General features: G+C 42.1%; 1 protein-coding gene across 7 annotated transcripts in view; it reads right to left on the reverse strand.

Moving 5' to 3' along the window:
* Window positions 1-23,367, reverse strand: part of CDH23 (cadherin related 23) — a 1,682,716-nt gene that overhangs the window by 1,038,708 nt on the left and 620,641 nt on the right. For all 7 annotated transcript variants that reach the window (XM_068258239.1, XM_068258233.1, XM_068258238.1 and 4 more), the window contains exon 7: window positions 18,423-18,617. In XM_068258239.1, the coding sequence (XP_068114340.1) occupies window positions 18,423-18,617 (195 nt within the window). The remainder of the gene's footprint in view (window positions 1-18,422; window positions 18,618-23,367) is intronic.

Raw genomic sequence — 23,367 nt, forward strand, 5'->3', positions numbered from 1 at the left:
CATCGCATTCCTAGCATGCAAGGTTATTCAGTTTATGTCTCCACTTCACTCACATTATGCACTGTATGTTGTTGCTGTATCCACTCACACTTATACGCAAGGGAACACTACTATTGTTTAAAGTCGGATGAAACTCCATATAAACTTAAAAAATATTCAAACAAGAAATTACTTATTAAGCTGACCTATGCTGTTTTTAGCGTTCAGTCACATTTAGGAAAAATGTGATCAGGGATGAGCAGAAACTACGCCAGTGCGAATTTACGCATCGTAGTTTGCATCTACGCATCGTTGTTCGTAGGTGAAGTTGCAGAACTACGTTTACGAATTTACGCGTAGCAAAGTACCGCTACGCGTAGCTTATGCTTACTATGCGTAGTTATGTGTATTGCGTAGTGAACTACGTATGCATTACTCGCGTCTATTTTTCCGCGTGCGATTGTATGCTTACAAATTTACACATTGGAAAGGGGAATGTACGCATAGAAGAGTTCCCGGGATAAGCATCTAAAGAGGAATTAATGCATAAAATATACTGCATACAGGCATAAGCATCCGCATACACTACGCTTCGCACTACGCGTAATTGCGTATTTCTACGAAATGCATACGCAGCGAATATTTGATTTCGAAGCCGTAGTTTGGCAAAGCGTAATTGCATAAAACTATATATCGATAGATAATTTCTGACATGTCCGATCACCTTTTGATCGTTTTGCAGCTCGATTAACCATTGAAGTTAATAGAAAAAAGATAAGAAAAACTAGCGGAAGATAAGAGAATCAAGCGGCCAAAACAATCGGGTGCAGAATCGAGCGCCACAATGGACCCGTGTATTCCCAGCAAAAGGCTTACATCACTGTGTAAACTCTTCAAAAAGAGGGGATAGGATTAAATTGCTTTCTGGTCACAGTGTCCTTATCTTATTCGAAATAAGAAACTTTCTGTTATTTGCTTACTGAGATATGCTGGTTACTGTAGCTTTTTTATTTAAAGTATTTATATAGCGCCAACATATATATATACCGCAGCGCTGTACAGAGTATGTCTTGTCACTAACTGTCCCTCAGGGGGGCTCACAATAATAATAATCCCTCCCCTACCCACAATAATAATAATCCCTGTAATCCCTACCATAGTGATATGTCTATGTATGTAGTGCATGTGTCATAGTCTAGTGCCAATTTAGAGGGAAGCCAATTAACTTATCTATGTTTTTGTGATGTGGGAGGAAAGCGGAGTGCCCAGAGGAAACCCACACAGACACGGGGAGAACATACAAACTCCTTGCAGATAGTGCCTTGGCTGGGATTCGAACCGGGGACCCACCGCTGAAAGGCGAGAGCACTAACCACTACAACACCGTGCTTAAAAATATAAGACCCACCCACAATCTGCTGGCACTGTACAGCACTCAGACCAGGTAAAAAGAAAAAAATTTGGGACATATAAGGACCTACCATATTTTAACCACCTATTGAGGACCACCGGCTTACATCCCCCTAGCGACCATACCATTTTTTACAATTCAGCACTCTGCAGCTGTAATAGTTTATTACTCGGCCATACAACTAAGCAGCAAAAGGAATCTTGCCTCCTTTTCTGTCCACCAACAGAGATTTCTGTTGGTGGGATCTGATTGCTGCTACGATTTTTATTTTTTTAAATTCATTTTATTTATTATATTAAAAACGTCTTTTTTATAGATTCCCTCCCACCTTCTCTTCCTTGAGCACCCCCCCCCCCTCGATATCCAATCACTGTAATCACATCTCATAGGCATCAGCCTATGAGAAGGATCAGATTGTGAGCCACTTCAACGGAAAGCAAAGTACAGCGCTGCGCTAGATCACAGCGCTGGACAACACTAAATTGCTGCTGTTTTTATTTAACAGCCTGTTTACGGAAGCTCACACTCGAATGAGTAAAAGCTCCCTGCTAATCTTGCGCATCGTGAGAACAAGTGCCCGTGTGTGGTGGATGAACACAGAAGCCACTCTGCGGCCGCCATCCTGCGTTAGGCGGTCACAGAGTGGTTAAAGAAAAGGGGGAATTACATATATTTTTGGGGCACTTATAATTTTTGGGGTTATTTTTTTTTTTATTCTTGAAAGTCACAGGCCCCTTTAACCACCCTGGAGTTCTATTGATTGCGCCAGGGTGGCTGTGCAGCACTTTTTAAAAAAAATTTTTTTTTAAATCATGTAGCTAGCCTAGCGCTAGCTACATGATAGCCGCTGAGCAGCGGCATCCCCACATCCCTTCCGATCGCCTCCGGTGATCAGAGCAAACAGGAAATCCCGTTCAGAAAGGGATTTCCTGTTTGGCTTCCCCGTCGCCATGGAGTCATTGACGTCGTGACGTCAGAGGGAGACCCGATCCACCCCTCAGCGCTGCCTGGCACTGATTGGCCAGGCTGTGCACGGGGTCTCGGGGGAGGGGGCCTGTTACGCGGCGGGTAGTGGCGCATTGGCTTAGAGCGACGGCGATCATCCCAACACGCAGCTAGCAAAAAAACAAATTATGAAAATTTGCCCACCAGGGCCAGAGCAATCCAGCGCGGCGGTCATGGACAAGCTGAGCACAAACACATCATAGTGTAAAATAAGCATATAATATGAACAATGTTTTCTGGCAATATACTAAACTACTGTATTTATATAACATAGGGATGTGGAACTCCAGTCTTCAGAATCGAGGTCCTCACATATTTTTGGCACAGCTCAAACTAATTGATGGTAATCCCACCCTTTAAAAACAAAAACAGCTGTTGCTGAAATGGGAGACTAGAGCCTAAAAAAGGAGTGCACTCCTAATTTGTCCGTTTTACCGGTATTTTTATCTTCAGGGCCCTCAGTAGTAGATCCTTCCCATATCAAGCATGAGTCAGGTGACAATAAGTTCAGCTCTAATTCTCCTGTGTATTTCTCTTTGATCAAAAGCCCCAAACAAGGGGGATGTGAATTTGAGTGTTATAAAGACAAACAATTGTTCCTGAGGAGGGCTCTCCTGAGGAGAATGTACGTGTCCAAGACAGCCAATTCAGTAATTGATGACGACCAATCGAGTTCACCCACTGATGTGGATGTTATCGATCTAGATACGCTTTTCGAGGAAATTAACAATATGGAGGAACAAATGGATCTGCACACTGGTTTGCGACCAAAGTCCACATATATGCCCCCCCCAAGTAGTAACATATACACCGCTATGTTCCTGGACCTAGTGTCAGAGGACTTGAAAAAGGTAAATTGGGATAAAAAGGGCCAAGACAATTTAAGTAAGAAGGAAAGAGAAGCCCTGCAAGAATTGAAAAATATTCCAAGAATAGAAATAAAAAAGAGTGACAAGGGTGGGAACATGGTCATTATTGAAGAGGGAACGATATGAAAAGGAAATAAGACGATTGTTAAGTGATAAAACCACTTATGAGAGGATAACTGAGGATCCTTTCAAGGAATTGGTGGAAAAAATAAATAATAAACTCCTGTGGGGATACCTTGATGGGGTCCTGACAGAGAATGAAATGAAGTTCCTTCTGGTAAGTGAATACACGATTCCCACCTTTTACATTCTCCCCAAAACACATAAAAATTTATTACCCCTCCGGCCGCCCGATAGTTTCGGACCCCCTTGTGAAAATTTCACAATATGTGGACTTGAAGGTCAAGGATTTGGTGCAGAACCTACCCTCATTTGTGATGGATACTAAAAATGTCTTGGCTGTCTTAGAGTATGTACATGTTGAAGAGAAATGGTTATTGGTTGGACTAGATGTGAAATCCCTCTTCACGTCAATCCCTAATCAAAAAGGTTTGGAGGCAAACTTTTTCCTTGAGCAGAAATTTGGCAGACAAAGTGATCAATGCGAATTTGTTGTTGATCTAATGAGATTGATCATACACAACAACTTTTGTGAATTAAAAGGAGCAGCATATCGTCAAAAGGGGGGGGGTCACTATGGGCGCGGCATGCTCTCCGGCCTATGCCTGTCTCCACTAGCGAAGTCGCGAACCTCCGATTTTCGGTCCGCGAACCCTGTTCACGAACTTCCGCAGAAGGTTCGGTTCGCGAAAAAGTTCGCGAACCACAATAGACTTCAATGGGGAGGCGAACTTTAAAATTTAGAAAAATTTCTACCGGTTGGAAAAATGATAGAAAACTGGAACCTTTCTTAACCGCTATATCACCACTTACACTACTGGTATAGCGGTTAAGAGAGCTGACTACCAAGCACTCAGACCTGGGTTCAATTCCCGGCCAAGACCTGGGTTCAATTCCCGGCCAAGGTATGTAAGCTGGCTTTTAAAAGCCTACAAATTTTTAAGCAAGCTCATTTTTCTCTAGGATAGATCATAATGGTACATGCTAGGCTGCCTTCCGCATGTAGTGTTGGTGGTGGTATAGCGGTTAAGAGAGCTGACTACCAAGCACTCAGACCTGGGTTCAATTCCTGGCCAAGGTATGTAAGCTGGCTTTTGAAATTCTACAATTCCCTGGAAGATGAGACCCTCCTCCCTCCGGGAGGAGGGAGGAAGGGAGGATTTGATTTGAGCTGCAGGATGATGGCTCGAGGATACCGTGAGGAGAAGATTAATGAGGCATACAAAAAAGCCTCTGAAAAACATAGAAATGACTTACTTGTGGATAACAGAAAAAAACCCATAAAAGAGCTCCCCACAGGTTGTACACGCATGGTGACTACATATCGTACTCATTATAATGAGGTGCATAAGATTCTTGATAGCCATTGGCACTTACTATGTAGAGACCATATTTTGAAAGATATTGTGGGTGAATACCACATATGGCAGCCAAAGGATGCACCACTCTGAACGATTTATTGGTGACAAGTGACTTTGGCTACAAATGCAAAAATAGGGGTAGGCGAAAAATTGAAAAGAGGAATAAACAAATGTGGGAACTCTGATGTGTGCCCATATATACAAAAAGGGGAGAATTTCTATAACCAGGACAGAACAATGTTTTTTTTGTCGATTATATTTCATGCTCAATGGAAAGAGTAATATCAATTATGTTGTAGTTTCAATAAAACCTTTGTAGGAAAAACACATTGAATCCTAAGAAAAAGGATACAGAAGCATATCAATAATAGTATAAACAAAAATGAAAAAAAGCCTAGTAGCTATGCATTTTCAAAAAACATAATTCTGATCCAAAACATCTACGGGTTATGGGAATTTATAAACTGAACATAAGTCCGCATAGAGGTGATTATGATAAAGAACTTTTGGAAAAAGAATCGTACTGGATATACAAATGCAATTCCATGCAACCTAATGGCCTTAATAGCGATATGAACTTGAAGGTATTTCTCTGAACTGCCACTGGAGGGAGCCTAGACTCTTTAATGATTCCAACCTAATTTTAACCACTTAACCTTCCTGGCGGTAAGCCCGAGCTGAGCTCGGGCCATGCCGCCGGAAGGCACCGCTCAGGCCCCGCTGGGCCGATTTGCAAAATTTTTTTTTTTTTGCTGCACGCAGCTAGCACTTTGCTAGCTGCGTGCAGTGCCCGATCGCCGCCGCTACCCGCCGATCCGCCGCTATCCGTCGCGCCGCAGCCGCCCCCCCCCCCAGACCCTGTGCGCTGCCTGGCCAATCAGTGCCAGGCAGCTCTATGGGGTGGATCGGAATCCCCTTTGACGTCACGACGTCGATGACGTCGGTGACGTCATCCCGGCCCATCGCCATGGCAACGGGGGAAGCCCTCCAGGAGATCCCGTTCTTTGAACGGGATCTCCTGATCGGAGGGGCTGGGGGGATGCCGCTGAGCAGCGGCTATCATGTAGCGAGACTTTGTCTCGCTACATGAAAAAAAAAAAAAATTAAAAAAAAAAGATTTGCTGCCCCCTGGTGATTTTTTAGCAAACCGCCAGGAGGGTTAAGGACCGGGGCTGTTTTCTGCGATCTGTGCTGCGTGGGCTCTCCAGCCAGCAGCACAGATGGTGTGCAAGGCAGGGCGATCAGACTCCCCCCCCCCTTTTTTTCCCCACTAGTGGGATGACCTGCTGGGGGGGTCTGATCGCCGCCGCGCCGTGTGTCCGAGCGGAGGGGGCACCTCAAAGCCCCCCTCTGCAGCGCGATTCCTCCCTCCCTCTCCTTCCCTCCCTACCTCTCCCTCCCTGGGCGGCACAGGACGGCGATGCGCCCTGCGCCTCCTCTGATAGGCTTCAGCCTATCACACGGTGGCGATCCCCACCCAATCAGAGGCCGGGGATCGCCGATCTCCATTACAGCAGAAGTGCCGTATTGATGTAAACAGCGAAAAAAGAAAAGAACTGAGGCCCCCCCACTGTTCTGTGATAATAATTAGCTTAAGACGGTAGCTTATATATGGCTCGAGACACCTAAATCAGTGAAAAAATCTTTATTCAAAAACCAGCTCAGAAAAATAAAAACAATTAAAAACAGGCAGCCAGACCTGGTACACAAGCCCCTGAATAACAAAGGTACATAATTGAGTCAAGTGTGTAATAGATCAAAAATAAATAAATAATTCTCCTGGGTATCTCTGTGATAGAAAGTATAGCAGTGTCCCAGAATTTGTATAGATTATAGGTATAATGCTAGAGACATCCGCTTCACAGACCAATATCCCAGGAGAAGTATATGACAATATGCAAACATATAAAAATCTCCTATACAGTTCCCTGCTCAATATAAAGTGCCAGTGCTTATCATCCTGTGCTAGGCTGAAGGATATCATGTAAAAAATCCCACAATATCTATAGTGCAAATGTGGAATGAATACAACACATCAATAAATATACACAATCTAAAAAATACAGTGAAAAAAAGGTATGAGAAAACCCAATAGGGGGAACACCAATGAGGTAGATAAGTGAAAGAAATAAAAATGATTACTGTTTCAGCAAGTGAATAAAAACAAAAAACAAAATGAGAGGAGTAAACCAGCAGGTGAAGGAAAACGGCAACAATATACATGCCAAACAAGTACCCAGAAGTGTGATAAAATGGCAGAGAACAAACACGAGACTCACCAGATATATCAGTATTAGGACACAGGAATGGCTGCACAGCGCTACCCATGCTGCCCCACTAGTTCCGCCGAAGCTGCCAAGGGACAATTTGAAAAGGAAGCTGGCGCAGTTTAAGTACTTCCCTGGACGCGGCCGCGTCATCGGCTAACCCCCATGTGCCGTCATTACGTCAGCACGCGCGGCCAGCCATGCGTACATTGGGACGCATAGAAACTAAATGATACGCATGAAAAGCCATATAGACGCCATCTAGTGGGCAAATAATATAGTACATGACAATTTCAATGCAGAAGTAATAGAACATACAAATAAAGAAATTAGCAGCCACCCAGTGGAGAAAAATAAATATACATACAGTTTAAAAAATGAAAAAAGATTTAACACAGACTCAAAATGTCTCAAAAACATACACAGGCACCTGGAGCACACATGAATGTTAAGGATAAATATCATCATTCATAATTCATTATTATTATACCATAGGGATGTTTCTCTATAATTTAGAAATATATATGTACATGTATATAGACTGTGTTAAATCTTTTTTCATTTTTTAAACTGTATGTATATTTATTTTTCTCCACTGGGTGGCGGCTAATTTCTTTATTTGTATGTTCTATTACTTCTGCATTGAAATTGTCATGTACTATATTATTTGCCCACTAGATGGCGTCTATATGGCTTTTCATGCATATCATTTAGTTTCTATGCGTCCCAATGTACGCATGGCTGGCCGCGCGTGCTGACGTAATGACGGCACGTGAGGGTTAGCCGATGACGCGGCCGCGTCCAGGGAAGTACTTAAACTGCGCCAGCTTCCTTTTCAAATTGTCCCTTGGCAGCTTCGGCGGAACTAGTGGGGCAGCATGGGTAGCGCTGTGCAGCCATTCCTGTGTCCTAATACTGATATATCTGGTGAGTCTCGTGTTTGTTCTCTGCCATTTTATCACACTTCTGGGTACTTGTTTGGCATGTATATTGTTGCCATTTTCCTTCACCTGCTGGTTTACTCCTCTCATTTTGTTTTTTGTTTTTATTCACTTGCTGAAACAGTAATCATTTTTATTTCTTTCACTTATCTACCTCATTGGTGTTCCCCCTATTGGGTTTTCTCATACCTTTTTTTCACTGTATTTTTTAGATTGTGTATATTTATTGATGTGTTGTATTCATTCCACATTTGCACTATAGATATTGTGGAGTTTTTTACATGATATCCTTCAGCCTAGCACAGGATGATAAGCACTGGCACTTTATATTGAGCAGGGAACTGTATAGGAGATTTTTATATGTTTGCATATTATCATATACATCTCCTGGGATATTGGTCTGTGAAGCGGATGTCTCTAGCATTATACCTATAATCTATACAAATTCTGGGACACTGCTATACTTTCTATCACAGAGATACCCAGGAGAATTATTTATTTATTTTTGATCTATTACACACTTGACAATTATGTACCTTTGTTATTCAGGGGCCTGTGTACCAGGTCTGGCTGCCTGTTAATTGTTTTTATTTTTCTGAGCTGGTTTTTGAATAAAGATTTTTTCACTGATTTAGGTGTCTCAAGCCATATATAAGCTACTGTCTTAAGCTAATTATTATCACAGAACAGTGGGGGGCCTCAGTTCTTTTCTTTTTTTAGTATGTTAATTTAGGTCGGTGACCTATCCCCCCAGTATAAATACTTAACAAAGTGATTAGGTAGACAACTTGTCACCTAGATATGTCTGCTCATGTTGTTTTAGTGTGATTGATGTAAACAGCGGGGATTTCTTCCCCGCGTGTTTACAATTAGCCTGTGAGACACGATCGGAGGCTCGCAGGCTATTTACGGAGACACCCTCCGTGAACTGACATGGAACGTTTCCATGTAAAACCACAAACGACCAGCCGCCGCCTATCGGCGTTAGCTGGACGTTAAGTAGTTAATATGTTCCTTTAACTCACAGTCACAGATCCCCACTCGAAAGTATAAAGAGGAAGGGGAGGACCTGTGACTACACGTCTGAGGAAACCCGAGCTGCAGGTGAAACGTGTCACCTGGGCTGGAGTCACGTGACTAACCTCCATGCAATCCCTCTGCTCTCTCCCCGACTTTGGACCTGACGCACAACTGCTGTCACTGGCAAGAGACGGGCACGCTGGGAACCCAGCTAAATGGCTGAATACAGCGCCGGCGCCCGGCAGTACCCGCCTGAAAAACAAGATACAGCACGCTGGATACAGCACGCTGAATACGAAGCAGCGGTCACGTGAGTCCTGGCAAAAGCCAGTTGCCTGTCTAGTCGGGTATGCGGGTGGCTGGATGCCATGCATGTAATGAGGAGCGTACATAACTGTATGAGGCGGATCTTTTGATCAAAGAGAAATACAAAGGAGAATTAGAACTGAACTTAATGTCACCTGACTCATGCTTGATATGGGAAGGATCTACTACTGGGGGCCCTGAAGATAAAAATACTGGTAAAACGGACAAATTAGGAATGCACTCCTTTTTTAGGCTCTAACCTCCCATTTCAGCAACAGCTGTTTTTGTTTTTAAAGGGTGGGAATTTTGGAATTATTCAGCATGTATTTATATGTAATAAAGTGTCTTGATATATTTGATATTTTGAGGCTCCCTAAACGCTCCTTTTTTCTTTATGATTTATATTTGGTTGAGACTCTATATTTAAAAGTAAGGTTGATATCCCACACTGTGTTCTTTGATAATTGATGGTAATGAATCAGGAAAGGTGTGGTTCTTTAACAAAAACACATTTTTTCATTTCTCAGTTCATCCTAAATGCTGGCATGGCTTTGGCCCTCAAGGACTGGTGTTTGACGCCTATGATATAATACATAAGGGCTTGTTCACACTATGGGGTTGATTCCCTAAAGCGTGATAACTGCTATAACTACTATAACTGCTATCTGCCACGCGCGGCACTTTGCGCACGTAAAAGATTACTCTGTGTGGTAAGTGAACATTTGCGCGCAATCACGCACATAAACCCTGCACGTGATCGCGCGCAAACGTTCGTTTATCATGCGGAGTAATAATTCACGTGCAAAAGCGCCACATGCGGCAGATCACATGATAACTGCTGTGATAGCAGTTATCATGCTTTAGTGAATAAACCATTATGAGCGCTTTTGTTTATTTTTAAGTGCTGGCAATTTTTAAAAGCTCTTTAAAAGCGCTTGTGCAATGATTTCCTATGTGAGTATTCTCACATGAGCGATGAGCTTTCTTTCCAGTCACAAACGCCGCTTCTGCACCATTTCCTGAGCATTTGTGCTTCAATGCAAGGTATAGGGGAATCACTAAGCGCTTGAAAAAGCGCCTGGAAAAGTGATTTTGTGAGCAAGTACTTTTCCTCTCAAAGTGCATTAAAGTTATTTAGTTCCAGGTCAAAGAGTTCACTTTCTAATTGTTTCTTTTTTGAAAAAAAAAAGAAAAAAAAAGTAATCGGCTTAGAAAAGCGCTTCTAAAACCGCTAATCGCTCAGAAAGCGTTGGAAAAAGTGCTTTCAAAAGCGCACACAAAAGCGATGCGATTGCAGTGACGACTCCTAATGTGAACAAGGCCTCAAGGTCTTTCTTACCAACAGTCATATAAGTTACTTTAGCAGGGTGTAGAAGCTATAACACAGAAATCAAACCAATCTGTTCCCCCCCCCCCCCCCCAGTTTCAGCACTCTCCTCTTGCATCAACATGACAGATCTAATCTATTCCACTTAAATGATGACGGTAGTTTTATGGAATTAAGTCTGCCTTGATGTGAGATTGGATTCCAGGATTCAAACAGGCAAGGTTATAGATGGGAGTTGGAAAAGCATCTTTTGCCATCACATGTAGATCAAAGAGATAAAAGTATCACAGTAAACACAAAGGTTTACTAACTACCAATGACATTCAGAGATTGCAAATCAATCTCTGTTCTGCATCAGATCCTATATTATATTGCTTGGAAAAACTCTATTACATCAAATATATTATAAGTATGTTTGTGTGGTTTATGTTTACATACAGGCAAAGTTGTGAAGACAATTTACACTACTGAATCACCAGATAACAAGCCAATGATCTGGACTGACCTCCTCCTGATTGTGATTTTATACTAGGGCTTGGATTGATGGCATCTACAGTGACAATCTAACACTTCTTTCATATTAATAGATGAGATCTGCACCTTAATAAAAGACTGCACTACTTCTGCTGAGCAGTGTAAACTTCTGAGTTAATCCTCTAAGCTGTAAAAGATTAATAGATGTGCAATCAACTAGATGCATTCTATTGTTATTGGAAATATCTTGTCATCGTAATATTTATTCTCCTCCACTGAGCAATGTCAGTCAATGTGTACTGCACAGTGCCCTGTGATGTGTAGAAGTACTGGGATGCACTGATCAGAGATTGTCTTTAATATCTGTGGTGTTGTGTCAGGTAATGACTGCAAATTTGTGCTCTGTATAGCTATTTAATCACAGGTTCCAGATGAACCAAATATCTATTCCAGAAAACCAGAATCACTTGCAATTGATTGCTGAAGGATTAAGTCCTGAGCACACACTATGACAGAAAGTTTCCTGGTAAGAAGTTTGACATTTATCATTTAAATCTACAATGTTAATTCTGCTATAAATGGCATTCAAGTGTACACTATCTATTTACACAAAGCTTTAGGAGAGTGTTCATATTTCACTTCTGCAAGTACAGAGTTAGGGTGTGGGTAGTGCATGGGCTTAGGGGGAATAGGTGTGGGCATCAAAGCTTTACTTGGGTGCCCCATGAATTTAGTTACACCTCCACCTGCCCGATAGGCACCCCCAGGACGTCCTAGGGTGGTTACGTGCCAATGCGTATGGAAACACCAATTTTACTAAGCTTGTGAAAGTCTTTTCTGTTCCAACACTGATGAACAGGGTTGCTCTCCAAATTCGCGAATTCGTTATGTACCTGAAAATTCAGAATTCTGATGCTGTTGACGAATTCGAATTCGAGGCTACCCTCTCAAATTCGTCCGAATGATCGCAAATTCGGGTTCAATTTGGTATTCTGGGGAATCTGACCATTGAAATACTGTAAGAGGTCCAGGATGCCTTGAGAGCCAATACTATCTGGAACTAATTTGGATCCGGATACTCAGATATGCGATCCGGGTCTGATATCTGGATCAAAAAACTGGAAGTGCCCTTTAAATTCCTCTCCGCCTCCTCTCTCTCTCTCTCTCTCGCTCTCTGGATCTTGTCTTCCAGGGATTTGTAGGATGTCAAAAGCAGGCTCACATACATTGGCTGGGAATCGAAGCCAGATCAACTGCTTGGAAGGCAGCTATGCTCACCACTATACCACCAACACTGATACTGCTTACAGGCTTTAATTCAATACTTCAGAAAGATCAAGTACCCCGCTGGATGATGCTGGTGTAACACACACAGCAAAGGACAGCAATTTGAAGTCTGGAAGATTCCAGGGCAAGGGTGGGAAGGATGAAAAGCTAGGTGGCCATGCAACCCTTCCTGCTAACCTAAAGCTTACTTGTGGCTTACAACACATTGACTTAAGACTTTACCAAATCCAATGCTCCAATATGGGGAAGCTTCTCTGTTTACTGTTTTTTTGTTTGTTTGTTTTTTGTTTTGTTTTTTTTAAGTGTGGTGTCACAGTTCACTCATCTCTTCAACTACAAGAAAGGCCCAGGAGTAGTCTTAGCTACCGTAATATCTATGTTACGGCAGGGCCCTTATTACACTTTATCTTACAGGGCTATGGAAACCGTTTTGCCCATGCGATAAAGCGAGGTGCAAAAATTAAATAATGCCTAGCAGAGGATGGTTTCGATCCATCAACCTCTGGATTATGGGCCCAGCACACTTCCGCTGCGCCACTCTACAGTCTGCTTACATTTGTATACCATCTTCAAGTTTAAGAAGGGTACATTAGTTAAAATAGTTACACTACAATCTGTTACAGCAAGGCCCTAATGACACTTTCTCTTAAGAGGCTATGCTCACCGCTTGGCCCATGTGGTAAAGCAAGGTGTAAAAAACAAAGTACACCTAGCAGAGGATGGTTTCAATCCATCAACCTCTGGGTTATGGGCTCAGCACACTTCTGCTGTGCCACTCTGCGGCCACACAGTGAATCCTTTGTTGTAGAAAAAACCCGTTCAGCCGTACGAAAAAATGGGCACTCCTTTGCCTACTTCTTCCTGGCCTTTGTCATCATGAAAGGATCATAGAAATATATGTAGAAATTTGATATATACAGGTTTTGTTTAAAATGGCGTTAAACTTCTTGGAGCAGGGGGGAGGGGGAGAAGGAGGGTAATTTCCCTTAAAAAAAAAGAAAAAAAGAAACCTGAATTCGCGAACACAAATTTTTCCCAAATTTAGTTACAGAACCCGAATTTGCCCGGACCCAAATTCAAATGTACTCGAATCGAATTTGGGTACATTCGAGCATGCTTGCTGATGAAAATCTGCTTGAGAAATGTAAAGGTGCCTTTGTTTTTGTCCCCCAGCTATGGTCCATGAAATGATAAAAAGGGCAGTGGAAAGAGAACGAGGCAGACTTTAAACACTTAGCTGTTGCACACGCTTGCCTACCACTGCAATTTCAGAAGTTAAACAAACTGGTTTGGAGCTCCTAAAGGGAACTCAAGATAAGGGGGATATGGCATGTTAAATAATGCATATCGCCTGGCTGTCCTGCTGATCCTCTACCCCTAGTACTTTAAGCCATAGTCCCTGAACAAGTATGCAGATCAGATGTCTGTGACAAATATGGCAAGATTAGTTGCATGTTTGTTTCAGGTGTGTGATTTAGACCGTACTGACTAGAAAGATCAGCAGAACTGCTGGGCAACTGGTATTCTTTAACCACTTCAGCTTGCTGGTGGTTTTTCACCTTAAAGTGGTCTAACACCCAGCATTACAACTTTGCTTTAAAAGTTTGCTTACAGCTTAGAAACTATTATGCCAGATTTGTTTTAAAGCAGAAATTCACTGAATGGGTTTAACATGACATTTTAGTTTTGCATTCAGCTAGAAATCCGCATCTGTGCTGAGGTTTAGTTACAAATGTATCTTTGTTTGGAATGCAAATAGACCTCTGAAATGCCCGTCTGGTAAGACCTCTGTGCTCTCTCAGAGACGTGTTTGTTTATTACAGTGTAAATAGATACATTTGTATCTACACCTCAGTACGAAGGAGGCTTTCTAGCTAAATGCAACACTAAAATGTCATGTTTAAAGTGGAATATAACCCTGCACTTCAACTTTGCTTTAAAACATTATTTACAGCATATTATATGCAACCAGCATTTTTTTTTACTAGACCAGCATTGGAAGGGTTACACACAGAGCTTTTAAGTTCCGTGGAGAGAACTGCTCCCGCAGCCGAAGTTTAGATAGATACATTTAAGTAAACAGAATTTAACAAGTGTGGAATGTGACTCACTCTCTCTGACTGTGCAGGAGCTGGAGGACAGCCAAAGAGTGTGTAACATTCCTCACTTGTTACATTCTGTTTACTTAAATGTATCTATCTAAACTTCGGCTGCAGGGAGCAGTTCTCTCCACGGAACTTTAAAGCTCTGTGTGTAACCCTTCCAATGCTGGTCTATTAAAAAAAAATGCTGGTTGCATATAATATGCTGTAAATAATGTTTTAGAGCAAAGTTGAAATGCAGGGTTATATTCCGTTTTAATCCATTCAGTGAATTTCTGCTAAAAAAAAAAATCTGGCATAATAGTTTCTAAGCTGTAAGCAATCTTTTAAAGCAAAGTTGAAATGCTGTGTATTAGACCACTTTAAGGACGGAAGACATTTTCCCCTGTAGTGCTCCTCCCATTCATTCGCCAATAACTTTATCACTACTTATCACACCTAAAAGATCTAGAACTATTTTTTTCCCATAAATAAGGCTTTTTCTGGGTGATACTTGCTTTCAATAATAATTTTATTTTCTATGCATTTTATAGGGAAATACAAGAAAAAATACACAATTTCTCGAATTCCATCCTCTATAGTTTTAAAATGAACTTCTATAGAGAAGATCCACACATTTTTATTTGCCCAGTTATTCCAGCTATCACACCATTTAAATTATGTTCCTAGTACAATGTACAGTATGGTGACAATATATTTGGAAATAAAGGTGTATTTTTTCTGTTTCTATCATCAATTGCAAGCCCCTTATTTGCTAAAATAACAGTAATATACCCTCATTACATAAATATAAAAAAAAAACACAACCGCCAAGGTAATTGTTTTTTTCTTTCACTTTTTCTATTGTATTTTTGGTAGCTATAGAGGAGGGTGGATTATTTTATTATTTTTTTTACTTTAACCACGTAACGACTGCCTAACACCGATAAGCGTCGGCAGGTGGTAAGTGGTATTACATGGTTTTCTATGTCAGTTCATGTAGGGTGTCTCCGTGAACAGCCTGCGAGCCTCCGATCGCGGCTCGCAGGCGAAATGTAAACACGCGGGGAAGAAATCCCCGCTGTTTACATCATACGGCACTGCTGCGCAGCAGCACCGTAAAGGAGATCGGCGATTGCCGGCATCTGATAGGCTGAAGCCTATCCTAGGCAGCGCAGGACGGATTTCCGTCCTGCGCAGCCCATAGCAAGAGGGAGGGAAGGGCAGAGGGCGGAAATCGCTGCGGAGGGGGCTTTGAGGAGCTCCCCCGCAAAGCGCAGATAGCCGGCGGCGGTCAGACCCCCCCAGCAGGACATCGCCCTAGTGGGGAAAAAAGCGGGGAAGTCTGGTCGCCCTGGCTGCAAAGTGATCTGTGCTGTGGGCTGGAGAGCACACTCAGCACAGATCACAGCAAAATCCCTTGGTCCTTAAGTGGTTAATTTAACTTTTTTTTTTTCAATAATTAAACTTTCAGTTCTATGAATCAACAAGCCTCGTGATTTGAGGCATGTTGATTAATTTACAGGGGTTTACTTGGGTTGGTTAATATTATCCCCTTCACCAATCGATCACCAATCGATCACCTGTAAGTGCTGCTGGGAACAAGCGGCGGAAGCATGTGCATACGCATACACCTGCAACAAACCACCACTGGACATGGATACGCACCCAGTGGACTACAGCGGCTCCTATTAGGATGACTATAGTCAGTAAGATATGATGAAGTAATTAAAAGGAATTAAATATTGCAGCTTCCATAGGTCTCAAACCTTGGGTTCCTTTTAAAGAGCAACACATTTACCTGAAAATACTCAAAACGTATTATGCTATTTATTTACTTATTTATCAGAGCCTTGCAAACCTGATCAACTGATCAAACTGATCGCATGCTTCTTTGTGAGTTCTCCTAGGCAGGGCCATCTCTAGCAATAACACATTGTTTCTGCTGCTTGGCCAGCACATGTATAAGCTTTTCCACCTCCCAGCCCCACTCCCTGATTGTTTAACATCTTGACTACTGCAACTCCCTACTCTGCAGCCTGCTTGCTAACTGTCTGGCCAAGTCCATTGTGATCTCTACAGCATGACTCATCCACCTTTCCTTTCACTCCTCTAATGCTAACACACACTATCAGGCCATGCATTGGCACAAAATCTCTGCTCTACTAATAATTTTCAGCTTTCAACCACACACACACATTGTTGGTCTCTCACTCACACTTACCATCTTTATGTGCTACCTAAAAACTCGCCTCAGACAGGCACATAATATTACCTAAAAATGTAACTAGTCATTGACCCCCACACCACCACCTTGTAAACCGCTTTCCCTCACCAGTTTTTCTACCCCTTAGAATGTTAGCTCAAAAAGACCAGGGTCTCTTTCCCCTTATATATTACTGCAGCAGTGTAAAGTGGGTACATATTTTCCACCTCTACATACAGTGGAATAGCTAACCTGTTTAATCGTCTTATTTTTATCACCTCGTCTTGTAACTATCTATAGTTTATTTTCACTAATGTACACCACCAAAGATGTAGAAGATGCTAGTGCTATATAAATCAAAAATAATTACAATAATTTACAAGCAATAAAGCAAAAGGATGTACTGTTCATGTAATGCTTAAAAAGTGGCCAGGCAATTGTGACTATTACTGTGTAACAGGCCTGAGATACTTTACACATCCAAAAGCTTTTCAACAGTCACTTGTAAATACCTGTGATCCAATCCTCTTTATTAGGGACAAGCAGAGGTCAGCAGAGGTGGATAAACCGGTCATTTGTGGTTTCTTCACGACTTACAAACTGCAGCCAAAGCTGATTATAGGGGATTAATGCTCATTTAAACTATATTCAGTAGCACAGCAAGAACATTATCTTTAGAATAACCTCCAAGGCTTTTGCAGTTTATGGCCAGGCCGCTGGCCGTTTATTTTCTGATCTGTGATTTCCTTACTGAGGCCTGGTGCACACCAAAAACCGCTAGCAGATCCGCAAAATGCTAGCAGATTTTGAAATGCTTTTTCTTATTTTTCTGTAGCGTTTAAGCTAGCATTTTGCGGTTTTGTGAAGCGTTTTTGGTGTAGTAATTTCATGTATTGTTACAGTAAAGCTGTTACTGAACAGCTGCTGTAACAAACAACGCCTGGCAAACCGCTCTGAAGTGCAGTTTTTCAGAGCTGTTTGCGTTTTTCCTATACTTAACATTGAGGCAGAAACCCATCCGCAAACCAAAATCTGCAGCAGCCCGGGAGTATGCGTTTCTGCAAAACGCCTCCCGTTCTGGTGTGCACCAGCCCATTGAAATACATAACCCTAGCGGATCCGCACCCGCAAGCGGATCGCAAACCGCAGCAGAATCGCTCTGGTGTGCACTAGGCCTAAGAGCTTATTACTGGTAAGTTCTGCTGAAAAATGTCAGCGGCTGATTTGTATTTAAAGTGTATGCAAAATGCCTTAATACAATACAAACATATAAGACTGTTGATGGTTTATGTGCAATCAAGGTTATAATACAAAAAGGCCGGAGGACAAACTGTTTTGGTATAAGAGAATTAGTAAGCCTGGTAAGAACAGCTAAGTATGATTTGCCTTCTTAAAACAGAAGGAATGTATAATCATTCAGCTTAAAGTGAACATTTGTGGTTACACACAATGCACTGCTACTGAACTTGCAACTTATCTATTTATGCCCCAGAAGCCAAGGTTGAATCTAGAACTACTGGTGTCTAGCAAGCCTATAGCTTTACATTTTACAAAGCCATACCAACCCCACATGCAGACAGCCTGTTTCAGACTTTTGGACCTCTTAAGCGCATGGCAGGGATTGATATGGCTCTTTAGTAAGAGGGCTTTTTGGTCCCCATTACTTTCCTTGTGATTTTGGATCACTCCGAGTCACTACTATAGCTTTCTGTCTGCAGCCAACACCAGGAAATTAGGAATGGATGGGAATAAAATACCTGTAACTTACCGTTGCATTGACCTGAAGTTGGTATGCCTGAGTGGTCTCATAATCCAGTTCCTTGATCACAGTCACGATACCGCGACTCTTGTCTATGACAAAGAAACTGGAAGAAGGCTGGATGGAGTACAGCACACTTCCACCTGTTCCCTGGTCAGGATCTGTTGCATTAACAATGTATATTGGGGTTCCCACTGGTGTATTCTGTAAAAGAAAAAAAAACACAATGAGAAAATAACAGACGGAAGGTAACTAAATTCAGTCAATTGGTATAGAAAAATAAACTGGCCATGTTCCTTTGTAACGCACATTGAAATGTTTTATTATGCAATTGGCAGGAAATCACCCAATTTTATTTGTTTATAACAAACATGGCAATGGCACAGTTGCCAGGGATACTGTTTTTGCATTGTATTGTAGAGACTATATTAGTTGAAAAATGAATATACCTATTTACCTTCGAAAACAACTATAATTAGTGTCATTCCCAGTTTCAGATAGGTGCCAGATTCTGAATAATTACAGCTCTAGATTTGTGAACGTTGAGGTTGTTGTTACAGGGACAAACGTGGTCAGCAGCAGTGACCATCTTTTTTTAACAGCATTTCAGAACAAATTTAATTATGTGGACCCATCGTATATCATTTTAACAAATCCTGAATTAATATAAAATGAGCAAGGCAAACTGCAGTCTACAGTTACTTTTATGCATATTTTGTGTGACAATATCAGCTGTGAAATCTCCTCAATAGCTTCCTGCTATGAAAATAAGCTGTTAGACTAATATCTCGGTGACTATTCTTAGCTGGGTGCATTCTGGGAATGGATTTGCAGCATCACACAAGAAACACATAGTAATGGCTGTGAAAGAAAATGACTCATTCACTTTTATAAAAAAAATAAAAACAAGATATATTAGCATCTGTCTAAAAAGTAATTTAAAGCGAATCAGCCAACAAGCCAGTGTTGCTGAGGTAAAAACCTCAGCAGCCAGCAGTAGTGACTTGCCCCAAACAAGTCACTACTGTACAAAACCATGGTGAGTCCCCATTGCAGGATGAAAATCTATGGACTGACTGCCATCGTCTAAACTCTCCCTACCTGTGATGCATGGTCCTGGTTGTAATGCAGAGGCTGGGCAATGCCAGCCCAGTGTGCTTAATATAACTTAAAATGCGGCTCTAATCAATAATGCAGTGTACTCTTACTACTGATTTTAATTCCATTCTAAAATACAAGCTTGTCCCTGCCACTGTTAACATTCCAAAATGAGCCAGTAGCTTGTATTTAGATATAGTCAATAAGACGCTAACAGCGCCAGCAGTGTTGTGAGATTATGGGAATAAAAATCCAGAGCTACCAGATAGGACAGATACTGCTGGCAACGGCTCTTCAATTGGCAAAGAAGACTTCAAGCAATCAAGAGAAGATGCCAGATTCAATCAACACGAAAAGCATGCTGACAAAAGACGTCTAGTAATGGCAGAAAAGAGTCACTCTGCAATACTCATACGTGGGAGTTTAAAATGGAGTCTGAAAAGTACTTTAGTAAATCTATAAACAAGCTCTATTGCCCAATCAAGGATCACTAGCAACAAACACTTCTTTTTGTGGAGTCTGTAAGTCAGACCCAAAGCTTCTTGTTTCCAAGCAATTGCCTCAATCATAAAGCCAAGGTTTAACACTAACTTAGAACAGGTACGCAGACCAGTTTCTTTTTTTTTTTTTTAAACGGAAGACAGACTCCACTAAGGCCTCTTTCTCACGGAAGGCTGAAGGTAGTCACCTGCCCCTAGGCAGCCAATGGGCATTGGGAAGGGTTCCTTATGAAGTTGAGTCATCCATATACTAGAATCACATCTGAGCATGGCCACAGCTACACTCAGTCAAGACATTATCAAAGGCACACACCTGTGGGGATACATACACAGCCATTTGGCTGCATGGCATAGCATCTTCAAGTTACTCAAACTCATACTTCAGCCATACGTGTGAAAGAGCCATAAATCAATGCTTCTGGTTTGTGTGGGACGCAAACTACTGAAGTAAAAAGATCAGCACTGCAGTCAGTAAGAGAAGTTTTATAAATTGAATAAAAATGACACACTGCAGTCTTCTCACTACAGGTTCCATCCGAATCAGACCAATGTCTGTCCGATTTGTTCCAATCCAGACCACGTGCTAGCCCAAAGTCTGTCAGTAAGAAGTTCAGAGGAAATAAAAAATGTACAGTACAGCAACTCCACGACAAATGTATACGTTTATATGTATACTAAAATTTAGCATTAGAAAGTTGGCTTTAGATTAATTGCTAGGTAATTACTATTGCTTTCAATAAGATGCCTTCAGCACCCTAAATCACTTATTTCCTCAATGCTTCATTTTTTTCCAAAATCAATAGAAAAAAAATTATGTTAAAATTTCCAAACATCCCACATGCACCCCTCTCTCCCAAAGTAGTGACGGTCCATCATGATTTCACATTTGTATACACGGTCACCAGGGCCGGATTTCTGGCAAGGCCACATAGGCCATGGCCTAGGGCACCAGAAGTTTAGGGGCGGCTCAGTGAGGGGCAGGAAAGCTGTTCTATGCAGTCATCCCTATCTACAAGAACAGCTTTAACCTTTGAACTCTCTGTCCTGTACTTGTGCTGTCCCTGCAAGACCTGTAAGCTCTATCCTGCAGGTATACATCAGTCTAACTCTCATGGTGATGCAATGGGTCCATCATTAATGAGATGGCAAGCATAACATAACATTTCAAAACATAACTTCTAATGTATACACGTATTACTAAAATAGCTATTGTGTGACATCAATGATGGAAAGAAAGTTGAATTCTCATTGGGGCACACAGAGATAACAACCATACAGATAGTATAGTTGGCCTTGGGCGGTAAAAAGTACAAATCCGGCCCTGACGGTCACACATTTTCACGATTGTCTGTGGGAAACTCTATTAATGACAAGATCTTCAAAAACCATTAGGGCATCTCTGTAGCCACGATTTCTTAAAAAGGTGTACAACATTTCTTTAAAAAGTGTACAAAATCCTGGACAGTGGCATGGCGGAGGGGAATCAATTGCAAAATACCATACGTTCCGCCATATAAGACGCACTTTTTCTCCCCCAAAAATGGGGAGAAAAAGTCCTTGCGTCTTATACGGCAAAGGCAGGGTATCCCCGACTTACAAACGCTTGCCGATAGGAACTGCTGACTCACCCCCACGTCAAGGATTCACTGCCTTTGTGCTTGGCTTTTCCCTGAGTGCCTCTACTCCCTTCCCCATGTGTGTAGTGGCAGTAGCAGCAGCTGACTTACATATCTGCCATGCCCACGGGGATTGCAGACATCTTTCTACTCTGTGCAGTTCGCTCTAGTAAACCGCTTGTATTGATGATAAGATCTATACAAGCTGAACACTAAAGGGAGCTGGTGCAAAGGAGAAAGATGTCTGCAATCCCTGTGGGCATGGCACATAGGTAAGCCAGCTGCTGCTATTGCCACTACACACATGTGGGGGGGAAGGGGGGGGGCAAGAGACACAGGGAGGGAGCGAAGGCAGGTGGGGGGAGTCGGGCACACGCTGGGGGGAGCTGGGAGCGGACACAGGATGACACATGGGGGAACACAGGAAGACACATGGAGGAGACACGGGAAATAGAGGACACATAGGGATAGAGAAGGAGACATGGGGGATACAGGAGGACACATGGGGGAGACATGCGGGGCACATGGATATGGGGGGTACAGGAGAACACATGGGGAGACAGAGGACACAGGAGGACACATGGATAGACCTGGAGGACACCATTTGGGGGAGAACATGTACAAGACGATCCTGGAACATGGATGCAGCAGGTTTAATGTATATTCTTTTTTTCCCTGGCTTGTGCCGTCTAAATCTGGGTGCATCTTATATTCTAGAGCATCACATACGGCAGAAAATACGGTAGTCAGGAGGGGGGGGGGGGAAGACCACCTGTTTTACATAAACACATTTCTAATGTGTTTAAGAAATGTCAATGGCTGCCGAGTCTTGTCGACTTTAGCGGTTAATAGCAAAGCCCACATACATGCTAGACTCCTCAGGATGTGTGCCGCGTTCCCGGTCATTCGTCGGTACCAAGAGTAATGAAAGGGAGGTATTTATGGGTAATTAAAATAAAGGACTTTTCTCGTGGTTGCATTTTTATGTAATTTTAACTCTTTGGTCAGTACCCCTATACTCATTACACCTGGGAAGGAGGCGGGAATCTGGGAGGCGTTCAGTGTTGATACTGGCAAATGCTATTTACTCCTATCTGTTATTGCCTGATGAAGCCGGTTTGTACCCCGTGAAACGCATTGCACTTTATTTGGAGTATCCAAAAAATTGTTTTGACCGAAAATCCACAGTCGTATGTTCTGCTTGGAGGAGGTAAGTCCACCACTACCTCCTATATTACCAAGATGGGTTTTTAAGTTTTTTTAGTGTTTTTTATCCTGTTGGCGCCTCTGTTATCCTATTATCTACAACAAGTCCACCCTTGGTGGAGGGTTGTACTCTTTCTTCTTCTACTACAGAGAGCGACTTTTTAATCCTGAGTGGGGTCAGGACAATCTTCCCACCTGCTTTGACAGTGTTTACCTAATTGGTAAGCCTGGTTTGTGAGTATTAAATTAATATTACTCTTCCAATTATACATTACCAGTACATACTACACTATATTGGGCTCTTGGTGTTCTCTCTTTTTTTTCTATCATAACTTTAAAATCAATTTTCTCAAAAATTATAAGGTCTTTTTGCAACGGTTCTCCTTAACATACCCTGCAAATTTAGTGATTCTAGCATGTATGAAGGCTTTGTTAGTAATCATTAAAGTCGGCGGTCATTGACTTCAATGTGAAATGCGAACCACTTACCATTCATGCAGGTTGGTATTGGCTGAATGGCTAAGCCAGCAAACA

This window comes from Hyperolius riggenbachi, chromosome 10 (genome assembly GCF_040937935.1).
Source record: "Hyperolius riggenbachi isolate aHypRig1 chromosome 10, aHypRig1.pri, whole genome shotgun sequence".
Lineage (NCBI taxonomy): Eukaryota > Metazoa > Chordata > Amphibia > Anura > Hyperoliidae > Hyperolius > Hyperolius riggenbachi.